This window comes from Heteronotia binoei, chromosome 19 (genome assembly GCF_032191835.1).
Source record: "Heteronotia binoei isolate CCM8104 ecotype False Entrance Well chromosome 19, APGP_CSIRO_Hbin_v1, whole genome shotgun sequence".
Lineage (NCBI taxonomy): Eukaryota > Metazoa > Chordata > Lepidosauria > Squamata > Gekkonidae > Heteronotia > Heteronotia binoei.
In genome coordinates, this window is record NC_083241.1 from 29,290,089 (window position 1) to 29,314,887 (window position 24,799).

Sequence of the window (24,799 nt, forward strand, 5' to 3'; positions counted from 1 at the left end):
GTGAGTATCAGTCCTGGAGAGATTTCTGATGCCACCTAGGGTGAGTGATGATGAAAAGAATTTCACTCCCGCTGCAAAGTAGGTCACTTTGAGCTAAATGCAAATATTCTGATTTAGTGTATTCTCGCATATGGTCTTCTGCGCTTACAAAGTCAAGGCATTTTGGCGAAGCATCTATAAATAAACATTTAGGGCATAAATCCACGTGCCGCCTGAGAAAAACAGGTGTAAGCGTCAGGGGCAAGAATTCCTGTATGTTTCGCAGCTTCTGTAAACATTCTCATCTTGTCAGTTCTTGAGACTGGCTACAGAGTGAGTTGGATCATTAGTCCGACTGAGTGGGATATTTTTATATGTTCTTAATTTTTTTGACAGATTAAAATATAACTTCCCAGCATTCTGAGAGCCAGGGAGTCAGAGCAGCCAAGAAAGCACTTCTGGCATTCCAGCCGAAGAAAGAAATAAGTAGCTGCCTGAAATACTTTCGTGTCACTGGCTGTGAACTTGTAAGCAGAGTCACACCTTTCCAAGGCCGTAGACTGCGGTGGATTTAGAAAGGAGTAACCCTGTTTAGGATTGCTTTTTAGCAGTAGGTTAATTGCTCAGAAGAGGTCTCCGTCTTCAGCTGTCACTGAATGTCAAACTCCTCTCCTTTTTTTGGTAGGTAGAAGAACACAACGGTCACATTTTTAAGGCAACGCAGTACAGCATCCCCACCTACTGCGAGTTCTGTTCGTCCCTGATATGGATCATGGACAGGGCCTCTGTTTGCAAATGTAAGCCTGAATCGTTCCTCTTTATTGCTCTACCGCATCTTCTGCTCATCTGCATAAGCCCCCCCCCCCTTTTAAAAATTATTTCTTCTCTGGAACTGTGGTGCTTCGTTCCTACTGTCTGAGACTAAATGGGACGTTGAGTGCAAAATTAGCCATTTGTGTATGGAAATTATCTGCACTGTTGCCTTAATTATTATTATTTTAAATTATTTCCAGAAAGGCAAGCAGCAGAATATACTTTGTAATAATGAACCCTATCAGTAGAATGCTGATTTCAGAGACTGGGAGCGTTTTGCTTCCTGGCCCCAAATCCAGCCTGCAAAATTACCTTCCCTCCCCCAGTCCATTTGGGTGAAACAAGGAAGGGTGAAACCAGGACAGGCTTTGCCAGCTCTAGAGCACATGTCCTGTAGTCAGGGGTGGAAATCTAGCAGGAGCTCATTTGCATATTAGGCCACACCTCTCTGATGTAGCCAATCCTCAAGAGCTTACAAAAAAGAGCCTTGTAAGCTCTTGGAGGATTGGCTACATCACACGGGTGCGGCCTAATATGCAAAGGAGCTCCTGCTAGAATTCCACTTCTGCCTGTAGTGAACACCAGGAGACCCTGTATTAGCATGCCAAGGTAAAGACATAGAAGTTGCTTTACACTGGGGAGCATCTAAGGGGAGGACAGGAATTTCCCCTACCCCCCCCCCCCCCCCCGATTCTTGGCAATGATTCCAATCCCCAGCCTTCCAGCCATCTGGGGATACGCGTTTGTCAAAGTATGCTTTATCTTTGTGTATTTAAAATATTTGTATGCCATCTTTTGCCCAATTTGGGGTCTCCGAGCCTCTAACAATTAAAAAGGAATTTTTAAAACATCTTTTAAAAACGTTTAAAATAAACGAAACTGACCATAAAAACAGACAAATGGAGAATCAAGTAACGGTACACCAGATGAAACAGAACATAAACGTCTTCACGGAATGATGGAAGACAGTGACTGAGGGGGACAAACAAATCTTCCTAGGAAGGGAATGCCATAATTTCAGTGCCACTACTGTGAAGGCCCTTTCTTAGGACACTACCCATCTAGCCTCAGGTGGCAAGGGCACCCAAGATAGAGCCTCTGAAGATAATTGGAGTGGTCAGATAGGTTTGTATGAGAGTAGGCAGTCTGTAAGGTATGCATCTCCCGGGGCTTTAGATAGGACTTTAAAGGTCAATATTTTCTCACTGAATTGGGCACAGAAGCAAACTGGAAGCCAGCACAGGTGGAACAGGACTGTCATCCCTACAATAATAATAATATTTTAATATTTTATTTATATCCTGCCCTCCCCGCCGAAGCAGGCTCAGGGTGGCTAACAACATCTCAATCCATACAATAAATTATACAACAGGTTTTAAAATCACATTCACTTAAAAACATTCCAATTAAAATTAACATTCCTAGTGCTACTCTATTAGGTGTAAATACTATGGCGGAATCACTTAAGGCGAATCATCAGTCGTTCAGTCAGGTAAAGGCCATCTTAAAAAGGAAGGTCTTGCAGGCCCTGCGGAACTGTTCAAGGCTCCGCAGGGCCCGCACTTCTTCCGGGAGCTGGTTCCATAGGTGTGGAGCTGCAATGGAGAAGGTTCATGTACGGGTGTTCTTTAATTTTGCCTCCTTCGGCCCGGGGATAGTCAGCTGGTTCTTCCCAGCTGACCTCAGTGCTCTCTGGGGTTCATATGGGGAGAGACGGTCCTTCAGGTAGGCAGGTCCTCGACCATATAGGGCTTAAAGGTGATAACCAGCACTTTGTAACGAACCCAGTATACAACTGGCAGCCAGTACAACACACTCCAGACAGCATTCTCACTACAGCATTCTAGACCAATTGTAGAAGCTTGTGGTTTCCAATGCACCCTCCCTTGTACAGTATTTCTTCTCCTGGGACACATTCTGACCCTGTTTGAACAGTTACAGCATCCAGACATAAGTATGAGAAACCACCATCAGGATTGACCAGAAGTGACCAAACTGCACCTTGGGAGCTACATGTGGCTCTTTCACACATATTGTGTGGCTATCAAACCTCCACCACCCTGCCAGCCAGCTTGGAGAAGGCATTTCTCTCTTTAAATCACTTTGCCATGCCAGCCAGCAGCTTGGAGTATGAATTTAAAGTTGCTTTCTTTCCATCTCTCTCCCTCATTTATTTGCCTGCCTTCCTTCCTTCCTTCCTTGCAGCTCTCAAACATCTGACATTTATTCTATGCGGCTCTTACATTAAGCAAGTTTAGTTACCCCTGGGATAGACCATTAATCAAACCATGATGCAGCAGTTTGAGTCTGTGAACTGCTAAGCATTCCTTTTCTATCGTTGCAGTATGCAAGTACGCATGCCACAGAAAGTGCTGTCTGAAAACCACAACCAAGTGCCCCAAGAAGGTAAGGTGTCTTCGTTTCAGCCTCCAGTGCTTTCAAAATTCTCTAGTTGGGGAGGGGGGGCCTCTCTTTATGGGATTAGGGAGCTTCCTCTTCATCTGTCCTGTTTTGCTAGCACTGCTTACTAGGCAGAGAAAGCCCATCACCTCTTTCCCAGGCCTCCTAGCCTCTTTTCCCAGGGACAAACTAGACAATTAGAGGGTTTCGGCAAGGTCAGTCTAGGCTCTCCAGACTTTCTCTATAGCCAGGGGAATGTCTTTATGAAGATCAGAGGGAGCACCTTTTGATCTGGAACTGCAACATGGGGAGAGTGAGGGCTCCTGCCTCCCCCCCCCCCCCCCGGTGCCATTTTTAGAAGTGGGCATGTCTCATTTCCACAGCAATGGGCAAGGAGAAAGTTCAGAAGGAACAGACCTGGCCGCATGGTTTCCTTGATCCCCATTGACTTTTAATGTTCCTAGTCTAAAGAGTCTCTTGTCAGTTCTCAGGAAGCAGAGGCCCAAAAATGAGGGAACAACTCAAGTTGCTAACCAGCCTCTAAACTCTTTTATCTTTTTCACTTTCTCTTGTGTTTAGTTCACTCAGTCAGTGGCTGGTGTGACTCTCGGTAACGTATTAGGCTGTAGCATGAGCAAAGGCTTGGTTGTCATTTGAGAGACTCTCGAGGTGTAACTTGTGCAAAGCAGTTCATGTCCCCCCTGTCGACTAGCAGTTTCTTCTCTGTGAGGCCTGAAAAATACATCTGGATGTATTTTATTCAAAGCCGTCCCACGTCACCTTGTTCCTGACTGGCTCCCTTTACAATGCATGTGCCATGTTGTGAATAAATCCAATTTTTTTTTTTGCAGTTTCTAATAACCTCTAGAAGATTGACTGTACTGAATTTGGGTAGTGTTTATTTGAAAATGCTGGATTTCTTCATGTGTGTAGCTATTTTGCACCCTGTGTGTTTGTGGGAGCGATGAGTGGGGTCTTATGATTACGTGTCACCTGATATCCAAGAAGGAGCAGAACCATACCAATCCAGCTGATTCACTGGACCTAAATAGGATGGCCTCGCCATTAAGTATTTACAAATTAGCAGTGAAAGCATTCTGTCCAAAGGAAAATCTGAGGGCTCATGCACCTAGATCAGAAGTGCCAAACTCATGGCCCAGGGGCCAAAACCAGCCTGCCCGCAGCTCTCTTCCCCTCCTCCACTGCCTGTTCGCACCTTTTCAAGATTGAGCTACAGGAAGCAGAGGAGACAGGGCTGCCTTCATTGTTGCTGACTTTTTCTCTGGGCTCCATTGAAACACACAAAAAGTTGCAAAGTGCCCAGTGGATTTTCCATTCCCAGAGTAGTCTGTCTGTGCCCAGAGATCTTAATGGAAAATCCATTCTGCATTTTCTTTGCAACTTTTTGTATGTAATGGGAACAGTCTATGCTACCTGGCATTACATGTTATGAAACCCATGGCCCGGCCCGACAAAGTCCCATTTAAGCCAGACCTGTTCCTCATAACAAATGAGTTTGACTCCCCTGCCCTAGATAATATGTGAGTTTGTTATTTTTAGTGGTGGTTGATGTGATAGAAAGTGCCATCAAGTCGCAGGCGATTTATGGCAACCTCACAGGCAAAAAATGTTCAGAAGTGGCTTACCATTGCCAACCTCTTCATAGCAACTCTGAACTTCCTTGGTGGTCTCCCATCCAAGTACTAACCAGGGCTGACCCAGCTTAGCTTCCAATAGCTGATGAGAGCGGGTTAGCCTGGGCCATCCAAGTCAGGGCATTTTGGTTCACAACACTGATGTTTGAGAAGGCTTGCCCCTCTTTTGAAAAATGGTAAGAAATCTGCAGATGCCCCGTTTGCTTAATTTAGAACCATCAACTGGTGAAGTCGAGGAAGAATCAGTATTTTCTTTTTTCACAACAGACTTCTGGCTTTTTAGCTATGAGTATTTCCTGCTGTAATGAAAAGCTCTTTATAAGATTATAAGAACAGAAACCAGACCCTTTAAGCTCTGTTGGTGGAATAGAAGGGGGTCTGAAAGGTCCGAACCATTGCTCGCCCCGTTTTCTTCTGGCCTTTTCCTGCATGGAGAGCCGTGTGGGAACCTTCATCCCGTTCTCTTCCCTTTTATTTTCACTTGTTTTAATAGTGACGTGGAATGAGAAAGCCCAACGGCTGGGCGATCCTGGCCTTGTGCCCTCTTTCTCATTCGTTCCTTGGATTTGGAGACCTCTTTGCACTTCGTGTGTTCCAAACCCGGTTTTGGAACATTGTCAGTTTCCCCCAGGAAGAACCTATTTTTCAAGCTAATTTGCTGGATGCCGGGTTTCCAAAGTGGCTCTGCGCTAAAAGTGCCCATGTTTTTTAATTGATTCACTTGGCTGTGCCGCTGTCAACCCCTGTTAACAGTTCATGCTTCAGGTGCTTCATTCACCTCTTCGCTGGCTGTTTCAGCTGTCACCCAGAAGGCTTTGAGCTTACAAGCTTCCTCGGGAGGTGGGGGGCTCTCCTTCCTTGGAGGTTTTTAAACAAAGGCTAGATGGCCATCTGACAGCAATGAGGATCCTGTGAACTTAGAGGGAGGTATTTGTGAATTTCCTGCATTGTGCAGGGGGTTGGACTAGATGACTCTGGGGATTCCTTCCAACTCTATGATTCTAAGCAGCCATCCCTGGAGTCAAAGGGTAGAGCGAGGGAGGAGCACTGGTTAGGACTCTGCTGCAGAGCCACTTTTGGGACGGCAGCCCCGTCCTTAGCTCTCAGTCGGGAGTCTTTGGCATTGACTGAGGGCCAAAGCAGTGCTGGTTTCACAGTGAGGGAAACTACAGGAGCATCCTGGACCCCTCGGGTGGGTGAAATCAAAAAGCCAAGGATGGGAGCCTTTCTCAGGCACTTTTACAGCCTCGTGTCACTTGAAAACTTTTGCTGGGAGTCTAATCATCATTTTCCGGCCTTGCATCGGTTTGAAATTTTGCAGGGAGTCTAATGGACATTCTTAAAGCGAAGTGACTCCCCAGCTGGCAAGATTTAATCCTGCAGCGGTCCCTGGTTCACTAAACTGTGAGCAGCGTTTGCTTGGATGCCCCATGAGAGAAACTGATTGCCTTTCCTCTGTCTGTCCAGTACGACCCGGAGCTTTCTTCGCGGCAATTTGGGGTCGAGCTCTCTCGTCTGACCAACGAAGAGCGAACCGTGCCCTTGGTGTTTGAGAAGCTCACCAGCTACATAGAGATGCACGCGCTGTACACGGAAGGCATTTACCGGAAATCCGGATCGACCAATAAGATCAAAGAGCTGCGGCAGGGACTCGACGCAGGTGAGAAGGGGCCAGCAGGATGCCTCTTAGAAAAGAAAGAGCTTTGCTCGGGTCTGTCTTCTGGACTGATTTGCCAAACATCTCCTCTGGCTCATGCCACACTGGAGCCTTTGTGTCCCATCTGATTCCTTCCTCATTAGAAGATGATGATGATGATGATGATGATGATGATGATGATGATGATGATGATGATGATGATGATGATGATGATGATGATGATATTGGGTTTATATCCCGCCTATACTCTGAATCTCAGAGCGGTCACAATTTCCTTTACCTCCCCCCTGCCAACAATAGACACCCTGTGAGGTAGGTGGGGCTGAGAGGGCTCTTGCAGCAGCTGCCCTTTCAAGGACAACTCTGTGAGAGCTATGGCTGACCCAAAGCCATTCCAGCAGCTGCAAGTGGAGGAGTGGGGAATCAAACCCGGTTCTCCCATATAAGAGCCCATGCACTTAACCACTACACCAGACTGGCTTTCGTAGAAGGGAAGGTTGCATCATTGGCGGCTGTACTGACAGCCGGAATCATTTGACTCAGCCACACATGCAAATTGTTAATTATGCCTTTTGGGCTGTGGATCTTGGCTCAATCTCCAGTCTGTTCTGGGTGCGGGTTGGGGAGGGAGGGGTCCTGTCTTCCAGTGTCAGTTGCCCTTTGGCACAGAAGCAGCATCATTTGCTGAAGCTGAAACTCCAGTTTGTCTTTTGACTCTTCTGCTGTGCTTGCTTCCTTTGTCTTTGGTAACCAGATCTGGAAAGCGTGAATCTTGACGACTACAACATTCACGTCATTGCCAGTGTCTTCAAACAGTGGCTGCGAGATCTGCCTAATCCACTCATGACATTTGAACTCTATGAAGAGTTTCTACGAGCAATGGGTAAAGAGCCTTTCACATGCTATATGAGTAACCGATCACCTGAGAGAGAGAAGAAGACGATATTGCATTTATACCTCACCCTTCACTCTGAATCTCAGAGTCTCAGAGCAGCCTACAATCTCCTTTACCTTCCTCCCCCACAACAGACACCCTATGAGGTATGTGGGGCTGAGAGAGCTCTCCCAGAAGCTGCCCTTTCAAGGACAGCTCTGGGAGAGCTATGGCTGACCCAAGGCCATTCCAGCAGCTGTAAGTGGAGGAGTGGGGAATCAAACCTGGTTCTCCCAGATAAGAGTCTGTGCATTTAACCACTACACCAAGCAGGCTATCTGTGGTTTAGTGACAGAACTGCACATAAAGTTTTGGGGTCTTTGTTATTCACTATTAAGATTATTCAACCTCCTTTTCTGTAGTAAACCGACCAATTTTTCTAGTCTGAGTGAAAGAGGAGCACACTGCCCAATTCGTGACTCTGGCAGATTGTCGCAGGATGAATCCAGATTAAATTTTCCACTAATGGAAGGGGTTGGGTAACTCCCATCAGTCCCCTATTCTGGCTTCCTACTCCCAATTTGCCTCTCATGCTGTTCCTGTGTGTCCTCCACCTCCCAGGACTAGCATTTTGGGAAGATCAGTCAGCTGCAACAGGAGAGGAGGAAGAAATGTTCTGTTCTGCTGATGGTGATGCCTTCTGTGAATGGGAAATTCTGTCTGGATCCACCCCAAAGAGAGGATTTAATGTACAGATGTAACTATATTGTGCTAGGTCCAGGGGTCGTTTTGTAGAAAAATAAGTGGTGGAGCTCATTAGCATAACTCATTACCATATGCTGCCCCCCCACCAGCTAAAAGCAACCTGACGCAAGAAAGGAGAGCCCCAAGCGAGCTAGGCCTCCTTAGGCTGGCTAGAGATCCAGCCAGTCCAAGCAGGCCTCGCTCACCTGGGGCTCTCTTTGGCCACCACCACCCCCAACAGTCAAAAGGTCAGCAAACCACCTGCTGCCCAAAATCACATAAGAAGTGGAGAAAAGGTGGTGTGGGCTTCTCCAGGGGTTAATGAGGGCTGCTGGGGGTGTGGCAAAGCTCCTGGTGGCTGGCTGGTTGCCCGCTCTCCTAATCCAGGGATTGTTATGCAGCTGCACCTACTATTCAGTGGATAAGGTAGGTGGGGAGGAGGGGGACCATCAAAATGGTTCAGGAGCTATGCTTTTGTAAGCTCCTGCTGAATTCAAGGTCTGGCTAGGTCTACAGTAACACTCTTTACACACAACTCTGCCTGGCTGCTTGGAACTGTGGGATGATGCTAGGGATGAGACACCAAGAATGTATTATACTGCCATTTTGTCGTTTAGGGCCAGGTTCCTCCATTGTATTTCAGACACAAGCCCAGGGGTTGTGTTTGAATCTGTCAATCTCCAAACAGGCTTCAGAGATCACTTCCTGTCTCATGCCCCACTGTGGTCTGGAGGTCCATTGACCATCCATTAGAACGGCAAGGAACTAGAGAAACTGTCGCAGTTGCACACGCCTCGCTTCCTTTGGAGGCTTGCCAGAGCCTGGGCATCTCTTAGAGTGCTTGTGAAAGTTTTTTGTGCTGATATTTGAGAGGTGGGATGAGGCTGGTAGAAGGTGCAGGGCGGGTGGGGGGATCTGTTCAGGTCTTTAATTGGATCCTGTTATTCTAATTTGAAAAAAAGTTTATATGTATATTTTAAATTCTGTTGTCCTCCCCCCTGAGCCATCGCTTGCAGTACAATGAATGAATGTGTTCTCCACAGGCTTGCAGGAGAGAAAGGAGGCCATCCGCGGGGTGTACTCTGTCATCGATCAGCTGTCTCGCACCCATCTCCATACTTTGGAACGCCTGGTCTTCCACCTCGTCAGGTATCAATGATTGATAACAGAAGACAATAGATCCCTTTTTATCCTTCTCCCAATGACCACCACTTAACGCAGCAAGTATAGCCATTACTTTCCGTGCAGCTTCCTGACGACAAAAGCTTCCAAAGCTCACTTGCCTGGTGTCTTTATGGGCGTGTTGTGTAGCAGCAGCTCTTTGTAAAGGGATGCAAGCAGCCGATGCTCTCCAGAATATACAAAGCTCCTGACTGGGCAGTGAAACTTGGAACTCAGTTAATCAAGCGCCTGCATTTGTCATTCAAGCCCTAGATTTCCTGGCGAAGGTAAAAGATTACTCCTTGTGGTTCCAGCATCATCCCACTGACAGCAATTACTGCAGTTGAATGGAGCTCCCAGGAGCTTTTCTGAGGATGTGCCTACAGAAATTGGCACTTTTGCCTACCGCCGCTTCCACATTCACAAGTAGATTGCTTTTTATCAATACTTTGACATTTTCCATTACTTTAAACCACAGGAAAGGGAGCGGGGTTTTTTTTTAATACCTTTGCAATTCAGAAAAGCAATTTCCTTTGCTGAATGGCACAAAATTATCCAGAAGCAAAGCAGCTCCTGACATTTAAGCGATGTCTTTATCATTAGCTGTTGATCTCCCTTGGGTGAGCTGAGGAAGAAGAAGGCAAGGAGACACATAGGGAGGGAAATTGGCCTAGGCCAAAGGAAGAATTTCCCAGCAGATTTTGGGCTGCTCTGTTACCTCTTTCCACCCACTCCCAAGGAAATGGGGGCTACTTGTCACTGCCGCTGTCTTTCTGATGCTGTTTAGGATCGCTCTGCAGGAGGAGACCAACCGTATGTCGGCTAACGCCCTGGCCATTGTCTTTGCTCCCTGTATTCTCCGCTGTCCAGACACCACGGACCCTCTACAGAGTGCTCAAGATGTCAGCAAAACCATCAGGTAAAAACCCAGCACTGCGTAGCTGGAAAACCTTGTTGGGGGGGGGCGCAGGGTGGAAAGCTTTTCTTCCTAGGAGCAACACAGAACAGCACTGCTTTCCCCTGCTTTAGAGAGCAGTTACTGCCTATTTGTAAAATCAGCAGTCATTACACCAATCCACTCTGTTCTTTTTGGCCTATTTGCATGCCTAACAATTATCCCATCTTAAAAAAGGAAAGGGCAAAGACAGAGAAGAATGTCAAGGGGTGGCAAAAGAAAAAGGGAAGAGGTGGGAGTAGGGGGGAATGGAGGCAAACCAGCTAGAAAGAGAAGATGGGTGTGGCACTTGCTCAGTCTTAGCTCCTCTTTATGGCCACAGTTTGGTTGGCATCTCCTTAGTGACAGTTATGAAAGAGGTTGGAAGCGAGTACGATGTAGTCACCCTAGAAATGGCAGAATTTAGCTGTGTAAAGAATAATCCGGTGAGAATCCCAGGAATGTAATATCTCCCTCCACCCCCCAAAAAATAATATTTAAAGTTGAACATATTGTGTTGTGTTTAAAGGATAACTTTAGAACTTGTTTTCGCTTTCAAGTCTCAAACCTTTACCATACATTAGATCAGGGGTGGCCAAACTTGCTTAATATAAGAGCCACATAGAATAAATGTCAGATGTTTGAGAGCTGCAAGACAGGAGAATCAGATATTTGAGAGCTGGAAGGAAGGAAGGAAGGAAGGAAGGAAGGAAGGAAGGAAGGAAGGAAGGAAGGAAGGAAGGAAGGAAGGAAGGAAGGAAGGCAGGCAGGCAACTTTAACTTCAAATGCATTCTGCAGGCTGCCAGCTGACTTGGCTTGGAAAAGTGATTTAAAGAGAAAAGTGCCTTCTCCAAGCTGGCCAACTTGAGAGCCACACAATATGTGTGAAAGAGCCACCTGCAGCTCCCAAGCCATAGTTTGGCCACCCCTACGTTAGATGCTGGTGCAAACACCACCACATGAACATGCTGCTAATGTCCTCACGTAGAATGGATGAGGGCATGTGGAAGGGATCTAACAGAGCTGAGATTCCCTGCCATGGAATCCATTTGGATGGATGGACTCTTCCAGTTTCTCAGTCACAGCTTTCAGGAGCAGGAAAAGATCTCTCAGTCTCTAGCACGTAGATGCCATAATCAGGTCTCCAGGCCTGCAGAACTGGCCACAGAGTTTGACTCTAAATATATATATTTTTTCTTTTCTCAGTTGCGTAGAGTTAGTGGTTGTCGAGCAGATGAACAAGTACCGAGCTCGCCTCAAGGACATCAGCAGCCTCGAGTTTGCGGAGAACAAAGCCAAGAGCCGGCTCTCCTTGATCCGCAGGTCTATGGTAAGGGACAAGACGGGACGTGATCCCCCACCTCCAGTGCCCCAGATCAGGGAGAAACGTTTGTCAGGGACACAGCATCTTCCCCTCCCACGTCCCTTGACGCCACTTTCCTCCTTGAGAGAAAATTTGGAGGAAGGCAATGTTGCGCGGTGTGTGCTTGTTTCCGTGGTTGATTTGTTCAGTACTCCTTCCTCTTGAAACTTAAGACTAACGCATGTCAGTTGATTATATGGGGATCAGGTAGCACGCCATCAGTCCCTTCTCTCTCCTTTTCTTTCCGTCCCCCCTAACCTTCTTCCCATTCGGTCTCCCCTAAACCTTTTACACATCTCAACCCTTCACTCACTACCTGGTCCGACATGGAAACGAAAGACCTGCCCTGGCCATGTTCTGAGCATCAGATCTGCAAACGAAGCAAAACCTTTGAAGACATATGGAGCAGAGGTCCATCAGTGGCTATTAGCCACAGCGTATTGTTGGAACTCTCTGTCTGGGGCAAGTGACGCTCTGTATTCTTGGTGCTTGGGATTGGGGGGGCAACAGTGGCTTCTAGTGTCCTGGCTCCACTGATGGACCTCCTGATGGCACCTGGGGGTTTTTTTGGCCACTGTGTGACACAGAGTGTTGGACTGGATGGGTCTTTGGCCTGATCCAACATGGCTTCTCTTATGTTTTTATGTTCTCTTAACCCACTGAAACAAAGCAAAAACCCATTGAAAGCCTGGCAGGCTTTGTCCTCCTGGTGGCCATCTTTGTGGGGATTCCCTTTAACTTCTCAGGGTCTCCTTAGGGAGCGGGGGCTGCTTTTCCCTTGCATGCGAATTTGCCTTTCCCTGTTGTTAACCTCACAGCGCTGTCACCTCGACACTGAACTTTGGCCTGCCTCCCACCATGCCCATGCAAATGGGAGACCCTCAGCAGAAGCCACCATGCCTACTGCAGTCAGGCCAGGCCTGCCTTTGAGCTCCTGCAGGCGGGCTGCTTCCTCTCGCCTCGCTGCCTTTTCCAGGAGTGTAAAAAGCTTGCACGCTCCTAGCCGGGCTGCTGAGTCTCCCAACACAGAAATTACCTGGCTTGGTGTATGTGTGGGTTTTTTCCTCCCCTCCTCCACTGCTGCGATCTGAACATACGGCAGGCTGTGCAGCACACAGCACCTCGCTTATATAACGTAGGCCCAGGGACGCCTGGTTTATCATGTGGCGGGTGACCCAGATCCCACACTGCTGGGAACGAGCAGCGGGCTCTCTGGGCCCTCGTGACATGATCCACCGGGAGCCCTGCTTCGGTTGCAGTTGGCACTGACCGGCTCTCTTGCGTGCAGCATAGCAGCTTGGCGCTCTCGCAGGTGCAGTCGTGGGGGCGGCTTCCATTTGCAAGCCTGGCAGCTCTTGGAAAAGGGGGCCACTAGCACGCGTGCTCTAACCTGCTCCTTTCCTTTTCCTGTCCTCTCTAATCCAGAAACCTGTACTAATTGCCGTTAGATTTATGAGCATAACCCGCAGTTCGATCCCGGTATGTATCAGAATTGCCTTGCAAACTGACCTTGTGCTGTTAACCCCTTTTCGCTCATTTCAGTGCTGCTGCATGCTCCATGCCCACAACCCCTTACTTCATACTTGCGTGTGTGTGTGTGCGTGTGTGTTTTCCTTACACTGCCTTCTGTTTCTTGGGGCCGAACAGCATCGGGGGAAGTGAGCTCATGAAGCCCTGTTTTCCAAAGAGGTTAATGGCAGAAGGAGCTAGGAAGGGTGCCGTGGAGTGTCTGGTTTGCTGTGGGCCAATGTTGTTGCTTTTGACAGATGTCTGATGCCAGAGCAATCTCTAGAGGAGCGGAACATGATAATCTTCTGCCAGATTTGCTTCTGCCCTTCTCCAGGAGTGACTGGACAGCTTGCAGAGGGAGGCAGAGCAGCGGGACGAATCCAGAGAGTTTAAAGAAAACTTGGAACAGGATTGTTGCTTTGGAAACTTGCATTCCTGCGTTGTGACTTAGCACAGACCCTGATTGACACACCCTGATTTCTACTAACTACTTTGTCCTGGTGGTGCTGAAGGGCGGGAGACAGACACTGCCTCCCAGAGCTGCTGGTCCCACAATAGCCAGAGCCAAACTGAGGCTGTTTATACGAGCTTTTGCCTACAGCCAGGGCTTTTTTTGTAGCAGGAACTCCTTTGCGTATTAGGTCTCACCCTCTTGAGGTAGCCAATTCTCCTGGAGCTTACAGTAGGCCCTGTACGAAGAGCCCTGTAAGCTCTTGGAGGATTGGCTACATCAGGGGGTGTGTGGCCTAATATGCAAAAGAGTTCCTGCTATCAAAAAAGCCTTGCCTACAGCTGTAGCAGAGGGCTGGATTGTGTAGGCATTTGCAGCAGGATCTTGTCCAGCATCCTGCTAAGCCTCATGGTGGAGCTTGACCTTGTAATGCTTTGTGAGCAGAGGCGATGCCCTGGGAGGCCAGCCCCTCCCACCACCATTGAGTTGTTCTTCTCCCTAGGCTTTCCATCTTCTCTGCTCCTAGGGTGGCTGCAGGGTCCCTGTCGAGGGTCAATATTTATTTATTTATTTATTTATTTATTTTATTTACATTAGACTTTTATCCCGCCCTCTTCACAAGCGGACTCAGGGTGGCTTACAACAGTCGTTTACACGATTAAAACAATGTCAATAAAATCTATAAAACATTAATACAATTAAAATTTAAAAACTATTCCACCGTGCTGTACCATTACTATGTTGGCGGTTCTGCTTTTCAGACAGGAACTCTAGCTGATGTCAGGTGTCAGCTCTCTCACAGTTTAAGCATCGAAGGCCTGTCGAAACAATTCAGTCTTACAGGCCCTGCGGAATGTAGGAAGGTCCCACAGGGCCCTTATGGCCTCCGGGAGAGCATTCCATAACTCTGGTGCTGCCACCGAGAAGGCCCTGGCTCATGTCAAATGCAGCCTGGCCTCCTTTGGTCCAGGGGTGGGCAGCAGATTTTTTGCCCCTGAATGCAGTGCTCTCTGGGGGATATATGGGGAAAGGCGGTCCTGCAGATAAACAAGTCCCTGACCATAAAGGGCTTTAAAGGTCAATACTAACACCTTGAAACGGACTCGGAACACAATAGGTAGCCAGTGCAGCTCTTTCAGCACTGGCTGAATGTGCTCCCATCGATGGAGCCTCATTAACAGCCATGCCGCAGCGTTCTGCACTAGCTGTAGTTTCTGAGTCAGCATCAAGGGTAGCCCCATGTAGAGAACATTACAGTGATCTATTCTTGAGGTGACCGTAGCATGGATCACCATTGCTAAGTCATTGTGCTCCAGAAAAGGAGCCAGCTTCCACACCCACTGAAGCTGAAAAAAGGCGGATCTAATAGTGGCTGCTACCTGGGCCTCCATTGTAAGGGAGGACTCAAGGAGCACGCCCAAGCTCTTGACCTTAGGGGCCGGTATCAATGGCACCCCATCTAGAGCCAGCAGCTGGACCCCTCCCCTTGGACCACCCCGGCTCAGATAGAGAACCTCCCTCTTCGTCAGATTCAATTTCAGCCGACTCAGCCTGAGCCAGGATGCTACGGCTTGAAGAGCCAGGTCCAGATTTTCCAGGGTACAGTCGGAATATGCACAGTAAACAGTTTAAGATAAGCTTATTTGCGGATGATGTGGCCTTATATTTAATAAACGTCAAGTCTTCTCTACCAGCGATTAATTTCCATTTAAATGAATTTGGTTTGGTAAGTTAACCAGGCTAAAACAACTTTATGCCCTATTAATATGTCAGGAAATAATAAATTATTTATTAAGGGTCCTCATTGATATCATTGGACTAAATAAACAGGGCAATATCTGAGAATTAAAGTCCCCGTGAATTTGAAAGGCCTATTCAAAGCTAATCACGTGGAAATTTCAAAAACTGTTTTACTAACCCAGTGGGATAAACAAGGTTTTGCACTGCTAGAGAGAGTTAATATAATCAAATCTCTTATTTCACCAAAAGTAATATTTTTATATTAGGGCCATTCCTATTTATACACCGAAAAAGCTTTTAAATAAATTGCAAAGAGATTTCAATAAATTTATCTGGCACTTTAAAAAACCTAGTATAAGCTTTTGAAACAATATGCAAACCATTTAGGAAGGAGGTCTGGCTGTACCAGATTTATGTTTATATAATGCAATAATTATTTTGGCTAACTAATGAAACAATATAAAGGTATTTACCAGGCAGAATGGAAATTTATAGAATATAGATTTCATCCTTTCACATTTCATTAATTAATATGGCATAATCCCAAGGGACAACATATTCAGCCTCTATCAAACTTTTTTTTTTTAAAGCTTCTATGAAAATTTGAGGGGGGGATTGTAATTTCATATCACCATCGACTTTATTGTTGACTAATCTACTGGCTAAAAATGGTTTCTATCAGGGAAAACAAAGGATTCTTTTACACAATGAAAAAATCAAACCTTGCTTGTTTTGTAGATATTATTATATCAAAAGAGCGAATTATAGGAAAAGCAAAATTAGGATGTGACCATAATACTCCAGTTTTTGTGGTTTCAGTATCCCCAAGTAAATAATTTGATTAATAACCATGTTTAATAATCCTTTCCATTTACTGTTATCTGAATATGAGAAATTTTTATATTTTGACTCAACCCCATAGAAAGATTGATATCCAAAATGTATAGAATATTATATAATTCAAAGGTCAAGAAGCAACTTTTACAATACCAAAAAGCTTGGCATAAAGGTATTGATAAAGACCTATCAGAAGATCAGTAGCAACAAATTTGGAATTCCTCGGTTTATATATCTAAACCAATAAATACACAACTACAAACATACAAAGTAATCTCAAGTCTTGGTGGTAACTAACCCCTGCTCAGTTGTCATACTCAGTGCCAATATGACTCCGTTACACTGGAAACTCTGCATCACAGAACCCTTTTTTCACAATTGATAGTCTTGCAAGGTAATTTAAAAATTTCAGAAGCAAATTTTATCAGAAATAAAACACCTCTTTAATTCCTGTGACTCCAGAATTAAGTCTCCTTAATTTATGGGAGGACTTGCCACGGTTTTGATTTCTATGGGCTCAGCCACTATGACGTCCTCATCTTCTGATGAGGATTCATCAGGTCCAAGAGAGAGAGAGAGTGGTGTGTGTGTGTGTTGCTATCAAGTTGCAGTGGACTTACAGCAACCCCGTAGCTGCCTGCTTCTGCAAACAGACCGTGGACTTCTTGGTGGTTCCAATTCAAGTGCTTAACTAGATCCGACCAAGTTTAGTTTACAAGATCAGGCTAGCCTGGGCCATCCGGATTAGGATCTGACACCTTCCTTTTCATTTGTCTCTCACTCTCCTGTTGCTTGGGATTTCCTAAAACAAGCTAAATTCCCACGTTGGAAGAGGTTCGTTTCCTCCCCCCGCCCCCCCAACCTATCACTATTTTGCTTTTTGCTTTTTTAAAAAAGACTCCCATCATTTCAATATTTCTTTGGTTCTTAAAAGAGAACAAGAAGGGCAGGGCTGTGGCTCAGTTAGAGCAGTGTCTGTTTGACATGTAGAAGGCATCTCCAGCTTGGACCCTCTCCCAATGGGGACCCAGAGGGGCTTCCTACATTCTCACCTCTATCTTATCCTCACAACAACCGCCCTGTGAGGCAGGTTAGGCTGACAATGTGTGACTGTCGGCTCTGACAGCTGTCAGCTCTGCTGCTATCCTCAATAAAAGCTCTCCAGGTTTCTGGATGAGTTCTTTATTTGAAAGATAGAACACAGACACTTCCAAGGAAGTGTCAGAACAAAAGATGGCTACAGGTGTCATAGCTTATCTGGGAACGTTACTGAGTCTTGCAATAATTTGAGTTATTAAAAGCGCGCCTTTGCAAAACAAACGGATTACATTCCCCACCAGATAGTAACGGCCTTGAAAGCCAGTTTGTTCTGGCTTCACTATGAGGTACATTCTTAGTTTTGATACACAGTAGACAGAACACTAAAGCAAGCTAGCTAGAAGGAAGCATGAATACCATATCAAAGATACAACATGGCAAGGAATTTTGACACTAGTGAGCTTCTATGGCAGAGCGGGGATTCAAATCCAAGTCCTATCTAGCATTCTGAGCACTATGCCACACTGGGTCTCCTTAAAAATACAATAGTCTTTACATGTTAGATGCATACATAGTGGGTCACAAACTAAAGCCCTTCGAGCAGGCCAGCCGGGAGGGGGCGCAGGAGGTCATGGTCTTCCCTACCTTCTCCTGGGATCGTAGTGCTTTCTCTCTTCCTCACCCTTCTTGCTGCCTACCTAGTCCAAACATCTGAGGGAGGATCTATGCAGGAGCTTACCTGTATACAGAAAAATCTGTCTCACCTCCCATTTCTTTCCATCTGGTCTTCAGAACAAAACATACTAGTCCTCTGTATTTTGCAATATAAATGCCAGAACCTTCAAAAAGTCAAACAGGAATTTGCCTTCATCTAAAGCACTTTTGTGTCCTTGTTCTTCTATACAGCATTCTATGCAGGGGGTTATATTAACTCAGTTGCCATCATTTTTAGGATGGGGGGGGGAGACAGTCCTCCAGGTTTCTTTTCTAATCTTCCAAAGGTTGAAGGCTCTTACAGTTTATCAGTAACCCTAACCCATAAATCCTGCCTTTACTTCTGAACAGATAATGCTGAGGGTCAAGAACGTATTTGAAGGTGCTTTTGTTCCACTCTAGGTCAGGTTTTCCATTTCTCTGGTGGGTGGGCTTTTCACACATCACATTCTGTATGCCTGCATTCATGTCGTATATGTGTGCAGTTGTTTGTGTGAATTCCTAAGCACATATTGATCCCAGTGTTGTCCCCAGGAAGCCTGCACCGTGGAAGAATCCAGGGTCCAGATTGCACATGCCAGTGTACACATTTTCCTTCAAAGCACATCCAGCTCTAGGAATAGCTCAACAGGCACAGGAGCAGCCTGGGCATATATAGCAAAAACAGACACCGAGCAAGTGTCCACTGAAGCTTAGGAAAAGGGCTACTTCAGAAAAGAGGCAGCATTGAAGGGGGAGTTTCTGAAACAAACGAAGTCAGTTTCTGAAGGCAGATAGTACCGAAAAGCACGTAGGATTTGGCAGCTTTTGAAAAGATAGCATAACATAAAGATAACATAGGTAGCATAAAAGCAGAACTATTATTTGGATAGTTTCTGAAGATGGATCATATCGAAAAACACATGGGATTCAGTCGCTTTTGAAAATGTCATTGGCCTGATCCAACATGGCTTTTCTTATGGACTGGGCAAGGGGTTCTTAAGAGCAATGCTATAAATTGAATGAAATAAATAAGTGTGTGACTTTAAAGTCAGAGCTCGGGAACTCTGCAAGAGCCCACCGCTTTAGCTCCTTGTCCGTTCAAAAGCATAATCTGTGGGAGCTGAGACCTTCTAGATCACCATTGAAATATCCATTGCCACTCATGTAGATGGTTTCAGGGGGTAGCTGCATTGGACTGCAGTTAGCACAGCTAGATTTGAGTCCAGAAGCGCTTTAGAGACCAGCCAGTTTTTTGGACTATGAGCTTTCGAGAGTCAAAGCTCTGCCAAAGGGAGTAGCTGACAAAGTGCAGTTTGACTCTCGAATGCTCTTACCCTCCCCCAAGGTTGTTGGTCTCTGAGGTGCTGCTGGACTGGAATCCACTGTAATCAAAGGGATCTTTTGCCACTGTAATCAAAGGGATGGTTTCCCACTGCTGTGCACAGACAGCCCATGCACAACTTGTCAGTTTCTTTGGAGAGCGCGGATGAGGAGGGCAGCGCTATCCCTGAAGGCAGCTTTTCCCGTCATTCCTGTGTTTGCTCACTAGAGGCATAGAGGATTAGAAGACGCTTTGCACTGATCTGTGACCTGCAAGGGTGAACGTTTGTGGCAGCATAGGAATGGCAAGTTAAGATTTGTGTGCCTTTGAATCCAGAAATGTTCTACCTGCATTAGTTTTGCTATTTGCGTCCTTATCTTAGATGAGGATTGGCTGCCTTTTGGCATCTAGTTTACATAAATTGCTTTTTTCAGATAAATGGAGGAGGGTGTTTTACATCCACGATGCAGCGCCCTGGATAAACTTTGTGCATATGCTCCCTGCCCTGTCTGTCACTCTCTGCCGGTCACCTACAGATACTGTTCATTTTCTCATTACTTTAATTAAGTCTACATTGTTGGGGGAGCCAAATTCTGAGTCTTAAGAGTGCAGCTGAAGGCTCCGCCCCTCACTAGAGCTGCTGTGTCTGCAGGGGAAAGGGCGTCTGCGGCGAGGGACCTACCCGAGCCCCACATCGCCTGCTGCCGTGCGGTTACCCTCTGTGTCGGATGCTCCCGAAGAGACCCTGAGCAGCGAGGAGGCCATGGAGGTGGATGTCACAGAACAGCAGCAAGTGGCTATGCAGCAGGAGGAAAGGGTGCTGACCGAGCAGATCGAGAGTCTGCAGAAAGAAAAGTGAGTCTGGGCGGGTGGCGGAGAAGAGAGCGCTCGAGACTCTGCAGGTCAGGAAAGCTAGAGTGGTGTCGTGCAGAGGGGTTTTTTTGTAGAAAACCCCCACAGGGATTCATTTGCATAGGAGGCCACACCCCCTGACATCACTATTGTTTCACGCAGGGCGGGGTTGTAGAAAAAGCCCAGCAGGAACTCATTTGCATATTAGGCAACACCCCCTGACTCAAAGCCAGAACTGCATTCCTGCTCAAAAAAAGCTCTGGATTCAGAGGACTGGGCTAGGATCTAGGTGACCTCCAGCCCAGTCACTTTTTTCTCATCTTGGCCTAACCTTTTTTTTTTATATGATGGCTGTAAAGATAAGATGAGTGGGAGAACTGTGTATACTGATGCAGTGGAGGAGAAGGAGGTCGTGATGGTGGTAGATCTTATATATCCTGCTTTTCTCTATCTAAGTGGCTTTCAATCACCTTCGCTTCCACTCCCCACAGCAGTCACCTTGTGAATCATTTATTTATTGGGATTTCTGTCCCTCCTTCCTCCACAAGCGGACTCGGGTTACATCAGACTAATCAAATAGGTAAAAAGAGTCCATATACTCCAGGTCAAAACCAAAGCCAAATTAACAAACAATGGCAAACTAAAATTTAACAACATCAAGAGCATTCCAGGAGTGTAGTGTTGATGTCTGTGGGGAACCCAACCCAGATATCAAACAGGTGGGCCCACAGGATAAGTTGGTGTAGTCCATAGTATAAGTGGGTTGGACTGAGAGAGTTCGGAGAGAACTGTGGCTTGCCCAAGGTCACCCAGCCGGCTTCTTGTGGAAGAGTGGGGAAACAAACGCAGTTTTCTAGATTAGCATCCAGTGCTCTTAGCCACTACATCACTGGCTCTCCTTAGAAGAAATGCAGGATAACAGTGTGACAGAAAATACAGGTTAGAAATACCAAACCGGGAGTCCTGATTAAGTCTGCAATGGTTTCCTTTAGAGGGAGGTACCATTGTCATCTGCTGCAAGCAGGGCCTTAACTCCAGGGTTTGTAAAATTCTCCCACTCCTTATCTAGAAGTCCATATGTGTTTTTTCCATGGCCTCTTTTCATCTGTAGATAACCGCTCTTTAGGTCTGTGCAGCATTTTGGAGGTTAATGGAGATTTCACTGGGTTTATACAGTTTAATTTTTTTTTGTATTGGTAATTTTATATGAATTATTTTTAAATTGTTGTACATTGCCTTATGACCTTAGCTTCAGTTGGACTGCCGTTTTAATGTATAGCAGTAGGACTACAGATGTGAGGTATGTGATGAAGTGAGCTTTAATTCACAAAAGCTTACACCCTGGAAGGCTTTGTTGGTCTGAAAAGTGTCACTCATCTCGGATTTTTTTCCTGCCTTTATGAACTGGAAGTTAATTGAGAAATATTATTGGTATATATTGCCTAGATGCCTTGCAGAAGTAGCCAGAATATTCCTTGAGTCTCAGTGTAGGCAAAATATCAAGTACTGTGTCTTCAGCTGAAATATTTCCCTTTTTCTGTGTTATTTTTTTATTGATTGATTTGATTTGTATCCCGCCCTCCCCGCCAAAGCAGGCTCAGGGTGGCTCACAGCATAAAAATATCACAATAGTTAATACATCTTTTAATCATACATTCTATAAAATAGTTCATTCAGTAATTAAAACAATCAACATTTAGTTTGGTGCTAAGATCAAGATGTTATATATTCAGTTTTTCAGTGACGACAGTATTCCTTCTACGATGTTAATTAAAAGCCAACTGGAAGAGAGTGGTTTTGCAGGCCTTGTGGAACTGGCCAAGGTTCCGCAAGGCCCGCACTTCCTCTGGCAGTTGATTCCACCAGTGAGGGGCTGTGATTGAGAAGGCCCTTTCCTTGGTGGCTTTCCGTTTGGCCTCCTTTGGCCCGGGGGTAACCAATAGATTTTGAGAACCAGATCAGAGTACCCTCTGGGGGATATATGGGGAGAGAGGGTTCCTAAGGTAGGCGGGTCCTTGGCCATATAGAGCTTTAAAGGTAATAACCAGCACCTTGTAACAAATCCGGTATGCTATTGTCAGCCAGTGCAGTTCCTTCAGTCCCGGCTGTATGTGCTCCCACTTAAGGAGCCCCAATAACAGCCTAGCCGCTGTGTTCTGCACTAGCTGCAGTTTCTGGGTTCAGCACAGGGGCAGCCCCATGTAGAGGGCATTACAGTAGTCCAACCTCGCGGTGACCGTTCCATGGATCACTGTTGCCACGTTGTTGCACTCCAGGAAGGGGACCAACTGCCTCACCTGCCTAAGATGAAAAAAAAAAGGCTGCTATCTGGTCCTCCATTGTCAGGGCAGGCTCCAGCAGCACCCCCAAGCTCTTGACCTTGTGTGCCATTTTCAGTGGCGCACCGTCAAATGCTGGTAGGGGGATTTTCCTATCCAGACCACCATGACTCAGGCAAAGGATCTCTGTCTTCGCTGGATTCAACTTCAACCTACTCAGTCTGAGCCATCCCGCCACAGCTTGCAACGCCAGATCCAGATTTTCTGGGACACAGTCAGGCCGGCCGTCCATCAGTAGATAGAGTTGGGTGTCATCAGCATACTGGTGGCAACCCAACCCATACCTCCGGGCAATCCGGGCAAGGGGGCACATGTAGTTGTTGAATAACATTGGAGACAGTACCGCCCCGTGTGGCACCCCGCAATTAAGTGGGTGCCTCCGGGACAGTTCTCCGCCAGTTGCCACCCTTTGACCCCGAACATCAAGGAAAGAGGAAAGCCATTACAAGGCCAACCCCTGAATCCCCGTGTCGGGTAGGCAGCAGGTCAGTAACTGATGGTCGACCGTATTGAACATCAGCACCACCGAGCTGCCTCGATCCAGATGCCGCTGGAGGTCATCCACCAGGGTGACCAGCACTGTCTCCATCCCATGACCTGGGCGAAAGCCGGATTGGTGGGTGTCTAAAACGGAAGCATCATCCAGAAAACTCTAACTGTAGTGCTACTGCCCTCTCAATTTTACCCCAAAAGGGTAAATTCGAGACCGGTCAGTAGTGTGCCAATTCGGCCGGATCTGATGTAGCTTCTTTCAAGAGGGGGCGGACCACAGCCTCTTTAAGAGGCGTTGGAAAAAGCCCCTCTGAGAGGGATCTATTTACAATGTCCCGTATAGGACATCTAAGCTCCCTCTGGCAAGCTTTAATTAGCCAGGAGGGGCAAGAATCCAGATCACAAGTTGTTGGGCGTACAGTAGAGAGGATTCTGTTAGAGAATTTTGTTACTTGTAGTATCCAGGGTGTTTTCCCACAGATATGCCATAACTTCCTGGCTTCTTCTCAATGCTGTTGGTTTCTCTCCTTCCACTGACTCTAGTTATTTGTGCTTTTTCACCACAGGGAAGAACTGACGTTTGAGATGCTGGCTCTGGAGCCCCGAGCCTCCGACGATGAAACTCTGGAGTCTGAGGCCTCCATTGGCACGGCGGACAGCTCCGAAAATTTGAACTTTGATTCTGAAGGCACCATCTCGGACAGATCAGGTGAACAGAGTTCTCCTTGTTCAGACAAAACTCTGTGTTTGGATTGCTTTGTCTAGATTCTGGAATTAGGCCGGTGACCCCTCCGAACAGCCCCACCTCTGTTCAGTTTAAGGTTGCCAACTCTGGGTTGAGAAATTCCTGAAGATTTGGGGGAGGAACAGGCACAGTGAGGTTTGGAGAGGGGAGGAATCTCACCGTGGCATAATGCCAAAAAGTCCCTCTTCCAAAGCAGTCCATCTTCAAGGTGACTGACCTTTGACATCTGGAGATCCGTTGTAATTCTGGGAGATCTCCAAGCCCCACTCAGAGGGTGGCAGCTCAAGTCCTGCAGCAGCAAATTCCACGTGTTAACCCTTCACGAGAAGAAGCACTCCCTTTTATCCGTTCTGAGTCTTCTGCTCATCAATTGCATTGAGTATCTACAAGTTCTTGTATTGTGTGAAAGGGAGGAAAGTACTTCTTTCTTTACCTTCTCTGTCCCGTGCATCATTTCATAAACCGCTATCCTGTCACCCCTCAGTTGTCGGTTCTCCAAGCTAAAGATCCCCACCTCAGTAGACGCCCTGATGCCAGCACTGCCCCATCCCCAGGCGTGCCCTGGAAACAGAAGGATTTGGGCCAGAATCCATTTTCTGCCCTTCCTGAGTGGTTTTCCTAACTACATAACCCTCTCTCCACCCATACTTTTCAAGATTCACTGTGGTGTTTGGGAATGAGAATGGGGCTTTTTTAATAACTCCATACTTTATTATAGAACAACAGAAATGTCAACAATATGAGGTTAAACGTAGCAGTGCAATAAATACATGTTCCAGTGACTGATACAGTAATGCTTTTTACAGTAACCATAACATGTGTTCAGTGAGAAGTGTTTAATAAATACAAGTCATACAATATTTTTGGTGGGCATCTCCCACTACTTGTTTACCCCCCCCCCATATATTTTAAAGAGGGCGGTCTTACGTTTAGAAGAAGAAGACTGCAGATTTATACCCCACCCTTCTCTCTGAATCAGAGACTCAGAACGGTTTACAATCTCCTATATCTTCTCCCCCCACAACAGACACCGTGTGAGGTGGGTGGGGCTGAGAGGGCTCTCACAGAAGCTGCCCTTTCAAGGACAACCTCTGCCAGAGCTATGGCTGACCCAAGGCCATTCCAGCAGGTGCAAGTGGAGGAGTGGGGAATCAAAACCAGTTCTCCCAGATAAGAGTCAGCGCACTTAACCGCTACA

General features: G+C 46.5%; 1 protein-coding gene across 11 annotated transcripts in view; it reads left to right on the forward strand.

The window, feature by feature from the left end:
* MYO9A (myosin IXA) overlaps positions 1-24,799 on the forward strand; it is a 215,298-nt gene that overhangs the window by 188,535 nt on the left and 1,964 nt on the right. For 8 of the 11 annotated variants that reach the window (XM_060260402.1, XM_060260403.1, XM_060260404.1 and 5 more), the window contains 10 exons: positions 665-776; positions 3,137-3,198; positions 6,315-6,507; positions 7,259-7,387; positions 9,166-9,271; positions 10,071-10,202; positions 11,425-11,548; positions 13,007-13,060; positions 19,826-20,028; positions 23,423-23,565. In XM_060260402.1, coding sequence (XP_060116385.1) covers positions 665-776; positions 3,137-3,198; positions 6,315-6,507; positions 7,259-7,387; positions 9,166-9,271; positions 10,071-10,202; positions 11,425-11,548; positions 13,007-13,060; positions 19,826-20,028; positions 23,423-23,565 — 1,258 coding nt within the window. The remainder of the gene's footprint in view (positions 1-664; positions 777-3,136; positions 3,199-6,314; positions 6,508-7,258; positions 7,388-9,165; positions 9,272-10,070; positions 10,203-11,424; positions 11,549-13,006; positions 13,061-19,825; positions 20,029-23,422; positions 23,566-24,799) is intronic. The other 3 variants (XM_060260406.1, XM_060260407.1, XM_060260412.1) reach the window with 1 other exon arrangement.